General features: G+C 32.9%; 1 protein-coding gene across 1 annotated transcript in view; it reads right to left on the bottom strand.

The window, feature by feature from the left end:
• LOC140052208 (ubiquitin carboxyl-terminal hydrolase 24-like) overlaps positions 1 to 17,318 on the bottom strand; it is a 45,099-nt gene extending 27,781 nt beyond the window's left edge. Inside the window, exons 1-16 of the mRNA XM_072097662.1 lie at positions 16,941 to 17,318; positions 13,282 to 13,465; positions 12,215 to 12,426; positions 10,154 to 10,315; positions 9,550 to 9,621; positions 8,275 to 8,415; positions 7,638 to 7,796; positions 7,127 to 7,235; positions 6,466 to 6,569; positions 5,981 to 6,091; positions 5,075 to 5,332; positions 3,637 to 3,708; positions 2,904 to 3,053; positions 1,622 to 1,753; positions 578 to 766; positions 35 to 175 (exon numbers count right to left, since the gene is read on the bottom strand). Coding sequence (XP_071953763.1) covers positions 35 to 175; positions 578 to 766; positions 1,622 to 1,753; positions 2,904 to 3,053; positions 3,637 to 3,708; positions 5,075 to 5,332; positions 5,981 to 6,091; positions 6,466 to 6,569; positions 7,127 to 7,235; positions 7,638 to 7,796; positions 8,275 to 8,415; positions 9,550 to 9,621; positions 10,154 to 10,315; positions 12,215 to 12,426; positions 13,282 to 13,465; positions 16,941 to 17,198 — 2,454 coding nt within the window. The 5' untranslated portion in view covers positions 17,199 to 17,318. The remainder of the gene's footprint in view (positions 1 to 34; positions 176 to 577; positions 767 to 1,621; positions 1,754 to 2,903; positions 3,054 to 3,636; positions 3,709 to 5,074; positions 5,333 to 5,980; positions 6,092 to 6,465; positions 6,570 to 7,126; positions 7,236 to 7,637; positions 7,797 to 8,274; positions 8,416 to 9,549; positions 9,622 to 10,153; positions 10,316 to 12,214; positions 12,427 to 13,281; positions 13,466 to 16,940) is intronic.
• Positions 17,319 to 17,647: the final 329 nt, after the last annotated feature.

Genomic DNA, 17,647 nt, shown 5'->3' with positions numbered 1-17,647 from the left:
TTAACAGTTTTTAAATTGTCTTATATTAGCCTACCTTTTTAAGTTTCAAAGCTAAGCTAGTGTAATACATCTTCATCAGTTGGCGGATGGCAACATTTGCTATGTCTTCATTTGGATTTTCTAGAGCAACTTGCCACATGAATTCTAAACCCAGTAAGTCAAGCTTCTCAACAACCTAATAAATAATTAAAAAATGAATATATACAATATTTTTTGCTATGAGAAAAACATTAATTTGTGCTAGCTCTACAATACTTTAAGAATGAAAAATTCCCCTAAAAAACAGAATTCCTTTGGTTATGAGAAAAAACCTTTGTTTTTACCTAGCATTATTAAATAACCTGGTGTTTTTAGGGTATTCCCATATTGGGAAAGTGGTATATTATTAATGTTTTTAGTTCAATAGATAATATAATTTATGACATTCTTATTATAGCATTAGTAACATTACAAATATTCCGGGTTTTAAAATTTCAAAATAATTATCTGTAATAGATATAAACAAGATTTCTTTATTAATCATTCTTGTTTTGATGTAATTTTATAAAAAGCAAAACATGTTTTATTAGGTGCTTACCAAATTAGGACCACTTTTCCTCAATGATTGGTTGTTTTGATTAACAGTTTCAAAGTATGCTTTAAAACAATCAAAGTTTTTTGGGGACAATGATGCTGGATCTTGTTTGAGTAACTTCTGAGTGAAAAGATGCTGCTGAGTTTCTGCTTCAAGGTCATTCAATCCAGATTTAAACCAATCAAAACAAGTCTAACAAAGAAATTGATATTAGATTTAAACCAATCAAAGCATGTGTAATATTTAAGGAAAATGATAATTGATTTAAACTAATCAAAATAAGTCTAAAGAAAGAAGTTATAATTGATTTAAATCAGTCTAAAAAAGAAATTGATACATGATTTAAATCAATCAAAACAAGTTTAATAAAGAAATAATTAATTTAAACCAATCTAAGAAAGTCTAATAAAGAAATTGATGATTTATAGAAAGGAATTGATTATATAATTGATTTAAACCAATCAAATAAGTTTAATAAAAGTGAATTTAATCTGATCTTGAGTTTGATAAGAAACTACGGATATTGGGATTGAGGTCCTCTACCCACTGTAACAATAGCACAGTGCTACCATGACAACAAGATACAATCCCTTCTCTAGATTTGTGAAAAATACCTTCTAAAATATAAATGATCAGTAATATTATATTATAAGTTAGTTAGTTATTATGAAAGAAATATATTTTTAGTCATATTTGTCTTGTAATATAATGCAGTAGGCCTACTGATGAGAAAAATAAATACCGAGCACTATAATAAATCATTTATTGCTACTGCAGTTAGATCCAACAATGGTACTATAAGAAGATAATGCTATGCAATATGAACCAAATTTATTTATGTGCTATTTGTTTCTCTCTGTGTATTTTAACATTGTTTTAGATTTTTAGTGATTGTTGTACTTGTGCTTGCCTTTTTGTGTGCTTTTTAAAATTGTTTATGAATCTTTGTATACCACAACCAAATGAATTTCCCCGTAGTTTGGGATAATGAAGTTTTATTGAATTGAATGTTAAACAACTGCATTATACAAATATTAAAATACTAACCTCTTTATCATAATCTATTGCATCCTGGTTACCAACAAGGCATTCCCAGATTTCACGAGCTCTATGCCAGTGGATATACAGCACGCCAACTTCAAGAATGAATGCTAGAAACTCAAGATGAACACGTACATGCTAGTTTAACACAAAAAAAAAATTCAATATAATACACACAAATTTGATTAAAAATACATTTATATATTGATAGTCTTATATTACAGGTTGTATAATCCCTTTTAGTATATTCATTTAATTTTATTGATTTATCAGGGTCTCTACAGTCTGGTTGCCACTATGTTGCAACACAAGAACATAGACATATCGCAAGTAAGTTTACCAATGACAAGTGATTGTTCGAATAATCCATCACTTGTGATTAGTCAATAATTTAAAACAATAACAGAAAGAATTTTCAATATAATACATGCAAATATTTTTAAAAATTACATTTATTTATTTATTGATAATTTTATTTGACAGGTTGTAAATTATTAATATAATTTTGTTTATAAGGGTATCTGTACAGCTTGGTTCCCACTATGATTCAACGCCAGCCAATGTAGACATATCGCAAGTTAGTTTACCAATGACAAGTTCTAATAATCCATCACTTGTGATTGGTCAAATCACTTGCATTCCACTTACATACGTTGCGTTCTAGTGGGAACCAAGCTTACAACAGTACAGCTAACTTGAAGAAGCCCACTTATATACAAAAAATATACAAGATCTAAAAACCTATTTTCGTACAAATAGGTTTCGTAACAGCTTTTATCCAGCTGCCATTCAGGCACTTTGAATTGTAATTATTTTTTGTTATTATTCTGTTTTTGAATATCTCAGAATGTCTATGTATATTTTATAAGCAAATGACAATAAATGGAAATAATTTTTCACTGATGAATGAATGAATGATTGTGCTCCATGTATTGGCAGTCTAATTTTTTTTTCAAATAAAAAAATCTTAAAAAATAAAAATGTCCCTATTTTCTATTGAAGTCATCAATGGCCCAATTATTGTCATTTTATTCAAATTCAAATTCAATAACTTTATTGTCAAACTCATGAATGCCTTGAAACTTTGGCTGAAAGTACACACATTAAAATTGTCTAAAAACATTGTTGCACAAACAGTAAAAAAGAATAAAATCACATAAAACTGAGAACAAGATGTCATATTGTCATATATTTTATCCTCCTTCAAAAACTAAAACACTGCCCTCTATTGAATAAAACTTTGATTATTAATGTCAAAATACATATTGCTAAAAATAGCGATTCATACCTCAGCATGTGTGTACCTGCCATCTACCAACATGTGAGGTGTCACCTGACCACCACCTGATGTATTTACACATGTCCTGTGACTCTTCATTAAACTATGCGTAATTAGTTTGATGATGTCATGGTTTTTATGCAAATCTGTTGGTATACTCTGTATAAAAACATGGAATTGTAAACCAGTGGTTTAAACTACAGTAGTTCATCTTTTTCTCTATAACTTGAGTTCTAAACTTAATAGTTTAGGCCTGATCCAGCGTGCTTACACATGTGTTTCAAATGATGGCCCTAAGGATTCATTTACTCAATTTTCTCAAGCCATAGGTCACACTTCATGCATAAGCTGGCCCAAACATAAAAGCCTCTCCTGGACCTACCTGGAGCGGTGTCCAGGTATGCACAGTGTTCTCCCCAGGATTGGATTCCGGGTTAGGGGTCCGACACTAAGTACACAAGTCACAGCCCCACCATGGTTGGGGCTGTGGTGAATCCTTTGATGACGTGCGACGCTTCAAAAGCCTGGGGAGAACACTGATTCATCCGGCCCAGGGCTGGCCTAACTTTATGGAATGTTTACACTTATTGATTGCCCAAATTGTAAGTGTGAATGGGGTTTAAGACCGTAAAACCTGGTAGTAAAACATCCTTTCAAAACTAACTCAATAAAAAAAATTTGCTATTAAAACTTTATGTGTAAAGATTTTCTTTATAAATGTAAAAATACCCAAATAAATTACCTTATCATATTTGTTGTTCTTTCCTTTTGCAATTAAATGTAGCTGTCTCATAGCAGGTACAACTAGTGTTCCCTGTCATAATTCAATTACAAAAAGATGTTAGTAATTAAAAACAAACAAATATAGTTTTAATTATCTTGTATTTAATTATAAAAGCTGTAAAAAAATTTTCAATATATATAGTTTTTCTTAGTCAGAATATGACATATATCTATGAAATAAATGGATAATTAACACAATAAGAAAATTATTTGGTTTATGTAATGATTATACGATACATACTAGTTGTTTCATCGTGTTTGTAATATACAAACTTATAATGATTATCTATAGGATAAAGTTAACTTTGCAGATAACTGAAATAAATACCAACCATTTATTTATCAATTAATATAATAAGATTGTCTTTTGTTTAGACTATTTAATTTTTTGATGTTGATTGCTGATTATAGCATTAAAGAGACGGTCTATAACAATCTATTTTTAGAAATATACAGCCATTAAAATGAAACAAGTAGTGAAACTGAAGACATGGATACAAATAACCACAAAAGGGCAATTCAGGAAGGCGTCATCAGTTCATATGAGCACTCAAACAATTCTGATTATGTCTGCTAGGAAAAATTGTCGGCAAATTTTACATCATTGTCAAATGCAAGACAATAAACTTGTATATAAATAAAAGGTTTTGAAAAATAGGGTTTTTTTAGCAAATACAAATGTTGAAATTTAATTCTATTTAAATTGTTATTGTAATAAATAGCAAAGTATGAGTAATAGTGAAAAATAGTCTGAAAGTAAAGTGAGTTAGATGTCACGTGCAAAATCACATAATGTTGAAAGTAAAGTGGGTTAGATGTCGCGTGCTACATCACATAATGTTGAAAGATCTTAAATGACCATTAGGAAGTAATAGACAAAAAAACATGGCATCATTCAACATTTTCAACTGCATTTTCCTGATATGACACAAAAATCCAGGAAGCTTGATACACTTGTGATAGGAAATGAAACAAATTAAAAAAATACAAAATAATGAATAACATTATTGTGTAAGTTGCATAAATCATTTGAGTTAAGTATCAAATGGACAATTAATGGTAACCAAAACTTAAGGAAGAAACTTGATTAACACGATTATAAGCTCCTTAAATAATATATTGATACATGTGGGTAATAAAGAGCCAACAACTTATACTTGTTTATTAGGCTACCAAACTCAGCATGGTACGCAATAACGAATGTGTTTTAATTGAATTCGTCCAGAATATTTATATTTTTTCAAATATAAACATATAGACATAAACTCATGGGGCTGTGCAAAAAAAAAAATTGTGCCCAACTTAGGGTTTTTTAAGATCAGTATATGCTCTTTGCTTTATTTTAGTTAATCCATCCACATTGCAAACTCAAAATGAATGTTTAAACTTTCACCTACCCTCTTCACATCTTCCACACATTTACAAATGTACTTGTTTTTTACTTGCATATTAATTGAGTAAGATTCGCTGAGAATCGTTAAGTGCTCCTTGAGGGCGTGCTCCAAGTGACTATTAGGAATTGCGGGTAAATGTGCCAAGTCCCACAGCAGTTCTAATACTTTATTGGTTGTTTTGGGGTGCTTTGAATCACGGCCTATTGTGCCAATCAAGGACAGTAGTTTCTCTCTCATACGTTCATTTTCTTCTTTCCAGGCCTATAAAAAGATGAATTTTATTTAATCCACAAATACATGTTTATGTTAATAAAATAGAACCCATCCTCTGGGACACTCCTTTTCAGGGGACTCTCTCGTGTGAAACAAACCATGGACAAACACTATAATCAACCCATCCTCTGGGACACTCCTTTTCAGGGGACTCTCTCGTGTGAAACAAACCAGGGACAAACACTATAATCAACCCATATTCTGGGGTCACCAAAAAATCCCTAAAATCATACCACAGGGTATAAAAGCCGACAATACAATACTTCCTATAGCCACCACATAATTATTTATTCAGGCAAAAGATACATTTTACAAAATATAATCCAAATCAACAAATTGAACAAACACGACGCAAGAAGAAAAAATATCATAGTCACTAGCTGCCAGGAAAGCAGAAAAGAAGCAAAAGCCACTGTCACCAATTAGGTGTGTACCTCCAACCAGTGACTACTAAATAAGTACTACAAATATATAAATAACATATATGATAAATGACTAATTTAATCTTAAAAGAATTACTTAATTATATTAAGCCTATAGTTTATTATGTAAATGTTAACAATTCAATTATAAATTGTCAACATTTACTTGTCTGCACATACTCATATGCGATGTCATGAAACTGCCTTATCTTACCTTTTGTATTAGTCTAAATAGGTGGTCTAACTGAGCACTGTTAAGATGAACTGCTGTGGCTGCCATGATTGAGTGAATATTATCAACCACTGTCATATGCTGATCATTTTGCTGAATACAAACACAAAAATAGTTTAATATGTTTTTTTTATTTCTTGGTAAACAATGCGGTTTAAACTGCTATCCTTATCTGCTCAAGTCACAGACATTTAAGGGATCGTCACATGTCACATAAAGTTTGATAGTGTAGACAGACATTTAAGGGATCGTCACATGTCACATAAAGTTTGATAGTGTAGACAGACATTTAAGGGATCGTCACATGTCACATAAAGTTTGATAGTGTAGACAGACATTTACACAGTATAATATAATGATTGAATCATGAACATTTTATCAATTATTAATATTTAATCATAATAAAACCAAACCATTGCTATTTATTCAGATGTTTAGAAGCTTTGATAACATAATTGAATATTTACCTGCATCTTCCATATCTTTGTGAGTTCCTCTAGTGAAAGTTTAGTTCCTAAAAACTCAACGATTCCCTTTAATCGGTCACAATACTGAGACTGGTCAATGTTACCTGCCAGAAAGCAAAGGGGTTGTAAAAAAAAAGCTAGGAAAGGCTAACCCAAACATTTACACTTAAAATATTTACCATAAATCTTCTAATTGTATAAACCCTGGGTTATTATTCTTTGATTGTTTTTTAGGGGGTGGGTTACTATTAGAAGGGGAGTTCCTATTAGAGTAGTGGGTTAATATTACTAATCTTAAAATATTAACCCACCTCAACTTATCCGGTCAGCAAATCATAGCAAAATAATTAAACAGTACGAATAAACAAATTTGTTTGAACTCCAATTTTATTTTATAAACCCAAAAACACTCAATCCTCCCCCACTCCCCCGAGATCAACATGCATTATCTCCTTATTTCAAAATATGGCTACATCAAAATGACCAGTCTTCATAATTTAATTTTGTCAATAGTTTTTGTGACTCTGACATTAACCCCATGGGTTACTATTAGAGTATTGGGTTATTATTATAGATTGACTTATAAGTTGGGTTACTATTAGAAGGGGGGGGGGGGGGTTACTATTAGAGTTTGGCCACTGGTCATATATAATGGTCATACCTTCTAAAGCTACTGTTAAGATCTTATTTTCAACCAGCCAATCAGCAATCACATCTTCTTCCATTGCTGTTCGTCTAGAAGTTGTTGATTCATCTATCATTTTACGAATCTAAATAATAATGATAAACGATCACAATTATATTGACATAAATACATACTGCATTCAAGTAATAACCCTATTTGAATGAGCGCTTTATTCTTTCGCCTTTTTCGTACTAAAAAATGTTTATAAAATATCATATTTAATTATTTTATATTCCTGGTACTTTTATTCGTATTAAAATATACAAATTTATAATAATGGTCATTGCAGAATGAACTAAATTGCGGCACAACATTTTTAGACACAAATGTATACATACACTAAAAATAAAAATTTAAGATTTGAAAATTCAGAAATTTAAAAACAAAATATGGTAATTAATAACAATGGAAAAAACCAAATTTATTATTTTACAATTTGTTATTGCACACATTTTATTTTGGGGAATGTCAGCAACTTGTTACTTACCTCTTTAAGACTGTTCATTTTAGCATTAAAGTGTGGTGACTTCAACATACGTAGAGCTATGTCCAACCTTAAATTGTCCACTTCTCTAACATCTTCTGACCAAAAGTTTATACAGAGGATTTTTAATGTAGACAACAGATCACAAATACTTATTGCTTTCTAAAAAATACAAAACATAAACAATCTTTTAGACTCTAGCTAGAATTGAACCAATGCTCTAAGACTGGGTATGCAACCAACTAAAGTACCACTTCGAAGAATAGATAAGATAATTAATTGAATATTTTACTCGATTCGGCAAGGACATTTGCAGCGATCTTCTTGGGTGGTGACAAATAGAGGAAGAGGCAGACATTGTAGGAAATGGATTGATGACATCAAAGAATGGATCAACACCAAAAGTTATGAAAAATGTGTGAGACAAGCATTGGATAGGACGGCTGGCAAAGAATGACCTCCAACATGAAGATGGAACCAATAGATATATAGACAGATAGATGGAGAGATAGACATACTTGTCTTCCTACTACAGCCTAATCTAGTCGCTAACCAGATATAAGCATTACCCTTGCATAAAACACATCATTTATCTGTCACTCTTTTCAATGTATGTTCTGCATTTCTTTAGATTAGTTACCTTTTGTTTAAGCTCACTATCACTAACATCTTCAACATATTTCTTAACTTTTGCTTTTACTGGTAGTAGAAACTTGGACACACGTACTGGGTTCAGATATTCACAGCAAGCACCAAGGGGTTGTAGCAGAGCAGTCATTGTCTAAAATACAATAATTAAATATTGATAGGGTAGTACATAATAAAATATGTGTACCCTACCAATGTTTGAGAGAGTTAAAGATATTTTGTCCCCCTGAAAACATTTTTGTAAATGTTTTGTTGAATATGCCATTTTAAGGTCACATAATAGTTATTCACTTTGACCAAAAAATGGATTGAAAAAAACAATTATTTACCTGAAAAAAAACTGTAATTTAAAGCAAAACATATTAAAATTGACTAGAAGTCAATTTTATCCTTTTTATTTTGTCCTTTTATAAGTCGTTTTGCTTTATAAAAACTGTGATATGGACTATTTAATGTCTTTTTTCTTTTTAGTTTTTGAGAGACAATACATCTTTAATCATATAAAAGTAGAATTGGAATTTTTACACTTAAGCATGTATACTCCATGATACCAATGTATTTTGAAAAATAAACCAGTAACCACATAATGTACTTCTTTTTAATAACAGTACACTGTACACATATTTTCTTTAATTAGCTATGTGACTTTGAAACAACCTATATGCATTGAAAATTGAAATATAATGTTGACCTATGATTTAGTTCAATTGCATGTCTAAAGTGTACTCAACCTTGTGTACTATAATAAGGAAATATCATAAACAATCTCCTTAACAAATACATGTATTGGAAAAACCATGGTTCCTCCATGGAAAAACCTACTACAGTTTATTTCAGTAAAATATGTTCCAATTAGACATTCACTTCCGTAATTTCAAACCATATTTAAAAAAACTGTATAATCATGATCTATTCCAAATCATTTTGGGTCTGTTCCGACCTAGAAAGTTATGGTATTGTATTGTGGTATTATATTTGTGCGGTAGTACAAATAATTTAATTTAGAGAAATATTATACAGATACAGGACATATAAGAATTACGATCCTCGGAGCGGTAGTCATGTGATGCAGTTTCAACCAATCACGTTCATCATGTATTACATAGGCTATAATATAAAATTATATTTTCATTTCCTCTTTCAACGCATGAAATTATTTGTACCATCGCACTCATAAACATTAATTATTTGTATATTAACTTAACCTACCAAGATCCTAAATTTATTAATAAAAAATACAAATGAAATTGATTCCAGGTACACTTACACAGGCATCTACTTCTTCTGATGGTTCAATAATACATGCTTTAATCTGTTCAATGCCACCATTTTCAGCAAACTTAAAAAAAAAAATATATAGTATCAAATGTTTTGTAATATAAATATTCTCAAATTTGAATAATTAAAGCATAGATGGTTAAATAGTGTACATTTTGTACTAGCAACATTTAAAAAAAAATCTGCTTATCAATAATCTAGGAGAACTTTGTTGGCTATAGGTACATTAGTACTCTATAAAGCCCTGTATATATTTATTCTGATTAAAGGTCTACCACATCTCACTTGCTAGTTCAATATCCCTTATTACATAATCTATAATTATTGTAATAATATCAATCGCTCCACATTGAATGGTGATAAAACGTTATATTCTCAATCGGCTATCGCCTCAAGAAAATATAACCTTTCATCTTTTACCTCTTAAAACTATTTGTACCTTCACACTCATAGACATTCATTATTTGTATACCATTGCACCAAACTGCACTCTACACATTATATCGCTTTCTACACATTTTATCACTTGCAATATTTTAAAACATATTTGATAGGGGTCTCCGAAAAAGAGTGGTTCTACTGAATACTATTACCTTATTAACGAGGTTGACTAGCCAGCCACATGGGTCTTTATATGTATTGTAAGGTGGACTGACAGCATAGGTTTGGTTGACTCCAAATATTTCTTCATAGTGAAGCCTGTCTGCTTTCTTCATTCTATTCTTACAATGAAACTCGCATTCCAAATTAAAAGCCTGATGTAATAAAAAACAATAAATGATTAATCAAAATACCAAATAAGGGATGGTGATTGATCATATATGATAACAATTGTGATGAAGATTCATTAACAGGAAGTAATGAGAACAGAAAGTGATGAGGAGGAAAGAAAGTGATGAGGAGGTTATAAAGTGATGAGGAGGAAATAAAGTGATGAGAAGAAAATAAAGTGATGAGGAGGAAAGTGATGAGGAGGAAATAAAGTGATGAGAAGGAAAGAAAGTGATGAGGAGGAAAGAAAGTGATGAGGAGGAAAGAAAGTGATGAGGAGGAAAGAAAGTGATGAGGAGGAAAGAAAGTGATGAGGAGGAAATAAAGTGATGAGGAGGAAATAAAGTGATGAGGAGGAAAGAAAGTGATGAGGAGGAAAGAAAGTGATGAGGAGGAAAGAAAGTGATGAGGAGGAAAGAAAGTGATAAGGAGGAAAGAAAGTGATGAGGAGGAAATAAAGTGATGAGAAGGAAAGAAAGTGATGAGAAGGAAAGAAAGTGATGAGGAGGAAAGAAAGTGATGAGGAGGAAAGAAAGTGATGAGGAGGAAATAAAGTGATGAGGAGGAAATAAAGTGATGAGGAGGAAAGAAAGTGATGAGGAGGAAAGAAAGTGATGAGGAGGAAAGAAAGTGATGAGGAGGAAAGAAAGTGATGAGAAGGAAAGAAAGTGATGAGAAGGAAAGAAAGTGATGAGAAGGAAAGAAAGTGATGAGGAGGAAAGAAAGTGATGAGGAGGAAAGAAAGTGATGAGGAGGAAATAAAGTGATGAGGAGGAAATAAAGTGATGAGGAGGAAAGAAAGTGATGAGGAGGAAAGGAAGTGACAAGGAGGAAAGAAAGTGATGAGGAGGAAAGAAAGTGATGAGGAAAGAAAGTGATGAGGAGGAAATAAAGTGATGAGGAAAGAAAGGGATGAGGAGGAAATAAAGCGATGAGGAGAAAATAATGTGATGAGGAGAAAATAAAGTCATAAGGAGGAAATAAAGTGATGATGAGGAAATAAAGTGATGATGAGGAAATAAAGTGATGAGGAGGAAAGAAAGTGATGAGGAGGAAAGAAAGTGATGAGGAGGAAAGAAAGTGATGAGGAAAGAAAGTGATGAGGAGGAAATAAAGTGATGAGGAAAGAAAGGGATGAGGAGGAAATAAAGCGATGAGGAGAAAATAATGTGATGAGGAGAAAATAAAGTCATAAGGAGGAAATAAAGTGATGATGAGGAAATAAAGTGATGATGAGGAAAGAAAGTGATGAGGAGGAAAGAAAGTGATGAGGAGGAAAGAAAGTGATGAGGAGGAAAGAAAGTGATGAGGAGGAAAGAAAGTGATGAGGAGGAAAGAAAGTGATGAGGAGGAAAGAAAGTGATGAGGAGGAAAGAAAGTGATGAGGAGGAAATAAAGCGATGAGAAAATAATGCGATGAGGAGAAAATAAAGTCATAAGGAGGAAATAAAGTTATGATGAGGAAATAAAGTGATGAGGAGAAAGTAAAGTGATGAGGAGGAAATAAAGTGATGAGGAGAAAACAAAGTGATGAAGAGGAAATAAAGTGATGAGGAGAAAAATTACTGAAAATTCAAATCAAGCTGACATACATAGCATTTTAACTAGCTTTTTAATATGCATTAAAAAATGAGAAACTAAAATTTCAGGTTTGTGCTATGATCATTTAAATTTTCTTTACCAAGTGATTGATTAAATTCTAGCGCGAGGTGACTTGCTTACCTAAATATGTATTAAGCTAAGCTACACTATCAAACTATGAGCACATATATGGACATGATGATGACATTATCACTACCATATTTGGGCATATCACTACCATATTTGGGCATATCACTACCAAATTTGAACACATCACACATTTTTTGTCAAATTAAACTTACCAACAATAATGATGGTAACATTGCAGTAGGCACAGGGGGATGCTGCAGTCTTACTGCTATTAACTCAACAAGTAGTTGTAACATGGAGTATATGCCCTCCTGGATATCAGGACCCCATCTTTGGACAGCACTTGATGTCATCAGCTTACGAAATGCTTCCGGCATGCATCTTTCCACAAAACGAACACAATTTTCATCCTGCTGTAGTTTTCCTATGATAGAGAAGTTAACATTTATTTTCATTAACATATATCTGGAAAATAAATTCATAAGCCTAAACATTCATACAAAGAAATAAGGTACCGACTACTCCAAGCAAAAATAGTAGTTTATAAGGTAAAAATTTAGGATTAAACTAAAGTGTTTTGTCTTTTCAGGTTACTGGACAACAGCATATGTCTGTAGTGGGTTTAAAGTAGCTACTTTTAAATTTTAAGCCCTGCATCACCAATGTATGTGGTGGTCATAGACATGTCGACATTGCAGGCCCTGCAAAACAGCACCAATATAGCCTAGGCCCTGTAGCAAAAGTTCCAATATAGTACTGATTGGGAATGTATTGCTGAAGCCATGCACACTATGAAGATGTGTCTAAACAGCAAACAAAATCGGCATGGATTCGAGGCCGTCTTGCTCCTAGTTCTGGTGGTGGAACAAGTCTTCTCGGATAAGAACTATAATAAAGGTCCAGTGTTAAAGAACCCAGTCCATCATTCGAGACGACTAGGGATTACCCCGGTGAACTGGTTCGCAAAATAGCCCCTGTATCAGAGGGATTACAGGCCTTGCTTTTGAAAATTATAGGTGTGCTACAAATTGCACTCCTCAATACATTCAGGGGTGCTGTACTGTAGGTGTGCTGTTTGTATTTCGGTGTGTAGAAGTTTACCAAATTAAGCGTGTTGTAAATCGCACTCCTCAAGGGCAGTTTAAAAAAACTTTAAAAGACAAGGCCTGGATTACCACCTCTTTTATAGGACAGTGATTCATCTATTGGTAATCCTTGGCCACATGTGCCTAAAGATATTAGAATTTGTCACATCATCTGCTCATTGCCTCACATTTACCTTCTCTGGCCAGTCTGGTGGCTGCAACAAGGCATTTCCCTAAGGATTCATCTTTTTTGTAAGGTATAGACCACTGCTCTGTAAAAACTCTTCCTTCAAGTTCATACAGGTTAGTGGTTGGAAACTCCAGGCTTTCTTCTTCACATTTACTTAAACTGCTAGCAGACGTACTTGGTTCTTCATCCTAAAAATCAATATAATGTTCGGGGCAAAATATAAATAAAACTGTTATTATCAAGCAACAGCACACTCACTTTCAACTTTCACTTTATAAACAATAGAATATCATAAAATCTCATTTCTATTACGGTACTATAGAGTAGTATTACTGTAGAGTGTCTTATTATTGTAGATTACTAAAAATATGATGGGCCTTACTGTAAAAATAGGGGGGTGGGGGTGACAAGATGTAATCACGATAAAATGAACTTTTAGGCATTTTGTACGGTATAGAGTGCTCTTATTAAATACTGTATGTTTTTGATTATGTCTTTTTACTCTCACAGTCTCAGCCATTTTTTTAAAAGGATAAATGGGGTATTAGTTGGCGGGGGGAGCGCTAGAGGAGTGTGCTCCCCTTTTGGCAGCTAAGATAAAATTAAACTACTTTTATCATATCTATTTATTGAGATTATATGTATTGGTAACCGCGCCCCTGTTTTCAGCATTGTCTTTATCGAGTATGAGAGTTAGGATGGCTTTATTTACCATCGTCTTACTTTCTACTCTTTATCTTGTGGCCCATTGTTTTTTTTGTAAATCGAAAATACCACAAGTCAAATCATGACCAAAAAAATGTTCTCGACTAGTTAGTAGTAGGCCCACAGGCCTAAGCTACACAGTCCTAAAAGACCTCATTATGCCTCTTTAGTCTTAGTCTTAGCCAGGTAGGTCTACTACTAGGGTGTGTCGAAAGCGAAGACCTCGAAAGCGAAGATCGAAGACCGAAGACCTAGAAAGCGAAGACCCTACGAAATGGTAGTGTGCACAAAATCTGACCAAAATCATACAAAATCGTGATAACACCTTGAATTTACAGATTCTAAAAAAAGATTTCAATTTTAATCGTTATGTTATCAAAAAACATGACTTTATCTATGAACAAGCTCACGCGTTTTCGCCAATGGAGTTAAAATATGTGATATGGTTTTACGAACAAACACATCGCGCTATTTGCAAGGCGACGGACGCACAAGGACATCGCACATACTGTAGCATTGAATTGAATGCAATATTAATTAATACAGTATTACTACGGTTCCGATAACTTTATGTCACACGTCGCCTACAATTTAAAACCATAGCCAATTGTATAGAAAAGTATAGAAATAAACTATAGTAAGTAAATTGTAAGAAGTAAAGGATTGCGATAGGCATATATTTAGGCTAATTTTAGAGCCTATATAAAAAGTGTCCTTATCATAGATTTTACACTTGTTTTTAAAAATGTTATACGCGTGAATACAACTTAGAGATCCTTTTTTTTCATTTAAATATGTTGATATATATTTATTATCTATAATATTTGCCTGTTGTCTAAAAATATGATTAAATACAATAAGATATTTATTTTCCTTTAGTCATTCTGTACAGTATTTTAAACTTTTACATTTTCCCCATTGTAGGCCTATACTACAGTAAACTATTGCTGATTTAATTATTCACCAGTTTAAAAATGTTTTTCTAATGTATTCATAATGGACAAATGATATTATCAGTATCGGTTAGTGGTTGGTGAAGCGACAGTACTATGTAAAGAAGAAAAATATAAAAAGTAAAACAAATATTTCATTAACCAACGAACCACTAAACAAAAACATCCTGCCGCAATGTACTGTATCGTATTGACGCGAGCAACATAAGAAAATACTCTTCTATCTATTTTGCATCCCCTCTTCTTACGATCGAGAATCATTATGACGAACGTAAAGCAGAAGTGTTGAACACGTCTATGGACCGTGCTTTCGTCGTCGGTTCCCACTTGTAATGACACGCAAGTTTGTTCTGAAGGCGCACTTTTCCCGGGCCAAATTTGACAGAATATATTCAAATTATGATTTGACAAAAAGCTAAAAAGAACGAATGATAATAGGCATCAGCGCTCTATAAATTTTGATTATAAATCGATCATTTCCTGCGACACATCATCTGTTTCACGGCTTCCATAATTCCGAATAACATTTAATTATGCCATTATGTCAAAGTTCACAAAAGCCATTCAAAACAAAGATTGAAATAAAAAAATATTCGCTTAAAAAGTTGCCGATTTTGTTACGGTTGCAATGTAAAGTGACGATAGTGTGTTCACGTTTAATTATTTTTAAAACGGGTGTTTATATATCGGTATTACGTTTACCGACTGTCAAAATACATGTTTAAAGCGTGGTTCCCACTAGCGACGCAACGCAAGGACGTAACGCAACGCAAGTGAATTGACCAATCACAAGCGATGGCTTATTCGCTTGTGATTGCCAACTGTCTATAACTTCGCTTGTCATTGGTTAAAACGCTTGCGTTGCGTTTACGTCCTTGTGTTACGTTCTAGTGGGAGCCAAGCTTAATGAAGTTCCAGTTCCGCCAACCACAATTGTCCTCATCATCAAACGGTAAAAAAAAAGAAACTGACTTTTGTTTTCAAGCATTGCCCGTGGTAAATACAAAAAGAGATACTCTCTATAAAGTGATGGTGAATTTTTATCGGGCTTAACCACTCTAACCCCCAACCTTCTATCTCACAGGCTTGTGGATGAGACGACTATTCAACAGTCTCCCGATTAATTATAGATAATAAACATATATCAACATATTTAAATGCAAAAAACAAAAGGATCTCTAATTTGTATTCACGCGTATAACATTTTTAAAAACAAGTGTAAAATCTATGATACGGACACTTTTTATATAGGCTCTAAAATTAGCCTAAATATGCCTATCGCAATCCTTTACTTCTTACAATTTACTTACTGTAGTTTATTTCTATACTTTTCTATACTACAATTGGCTATGGTTTTAAATTGTAGGCGACGTGTGACATAAAGTTATCGGTACCGTAGTAATACTATATTAATTAATATATTAATATATATTAATAATTATATTCAATTCAATGCTACAGTATGTGCGATGTCCTTCTTGTGCGTCCGTCGCCTTGCAAATAGCATGTTTGTTCGTAAAACCATATCACATATTAGGCCTAACTCCATTGGCGAAAACACGTAAGCTTGTTCATAGATAAAGTCATGTTTTTTGATAACATAACGATTAAAATCGAAATATTTTTTTAGAATCTGTAAATTCAAGGTGTTATCATGATTTTGTATGATTTTGGTCGGATTTTGTGCACACTACCATTTCGTAGGGTCTTCACTTTCGAGGTCTTCGATCTTTGCTTTCGAGGTCTTCGCTTTCGACACACCCTCTACTACTACTAGTAGGGCTAGGCCTAGTACTAGCCTAGGCTACTACTAGAAGAGTAGCATAGCCTTATAGGACCACAACCAGGTCTAGGCTAGGCCTAGTAAAGTATAGTAATTAGGCCTAGGCCTAGAAAGTAGTATGGATTTATGGATGGAAGTAGCATGCTCATCGTTTACAATTTAATTTAATTACTGTAAATAAAAACAGGAAGTATTTTCCTCAGAAAATGTATGAACATATACCTCGATTGGTTCTACAGCTTCATCGTACGAAGGAGGGGGTGGATCTGGACCGTAATGAACATTAGAGCGACCACCGTCCATATCCTTCATTTCAATATCATCCAGGGTATCAAATGAATTGGTCGAATGCTCGTTTGTGAGGATGGCCACTGCCTCGTTAACATCGTCATGACTCAATTTCAGTGCCCGCCTAACTTGTTCTACGTTAGAAAACCCCATGTTAACAAGAGTATTTACACGTTCTTCACTTGGTTCCATTATGAAAATATATACAGCAAATGGGGTAGCACCTTAAAACTTACAATTAATATCGTATTTACACGAAAAATTGTTTTAACTGTGTCTCCCACGCATAATACTCCCAACTTCTACACTACGTCGCCATCTTGCGGGAATAATTCCGGGGAGAATAACACTATGTAGTTTCGGTACTTTATATATTAGTCGTTCAAAAACATGTTTATCTATTCAACTTCAACTTTGATAAATCAATAATTACAATCTAATATATATCAAAATCTTATAAATAAATATTGATTGTATCGTCAATAAATTGTAAATGTGTTCACGATTATTCATAGTAGTGGGCAGTGGCTTCCCGACTTTTGACCTAGATGTCTAAGTTAGGTAGGTCAAACGCCAATCATATTTCAATATTTACTATTTAATATAATTTAATTATATTGGAAAGGAAAATAGACGTTTCA

The sequence above is a fragment of the Antedon mediterranea genome, chromosome 6, assembly GCF_964355755.1.
Source record: "Antedon mediterranea chromosome 6, ecAntMedi1.1, whole genome shotgun sequence".
NCBI classification, from domain to species: domain Eukaryota; kingdom Metazoa; phylum Echinodermata; class Crinoidea; order Comatulida; family Antedonidae; genus Antedon; species Antedon mediterranea.
This window is presented reverse-complemented; position numbering and strand designations above follow the sequence as displayed.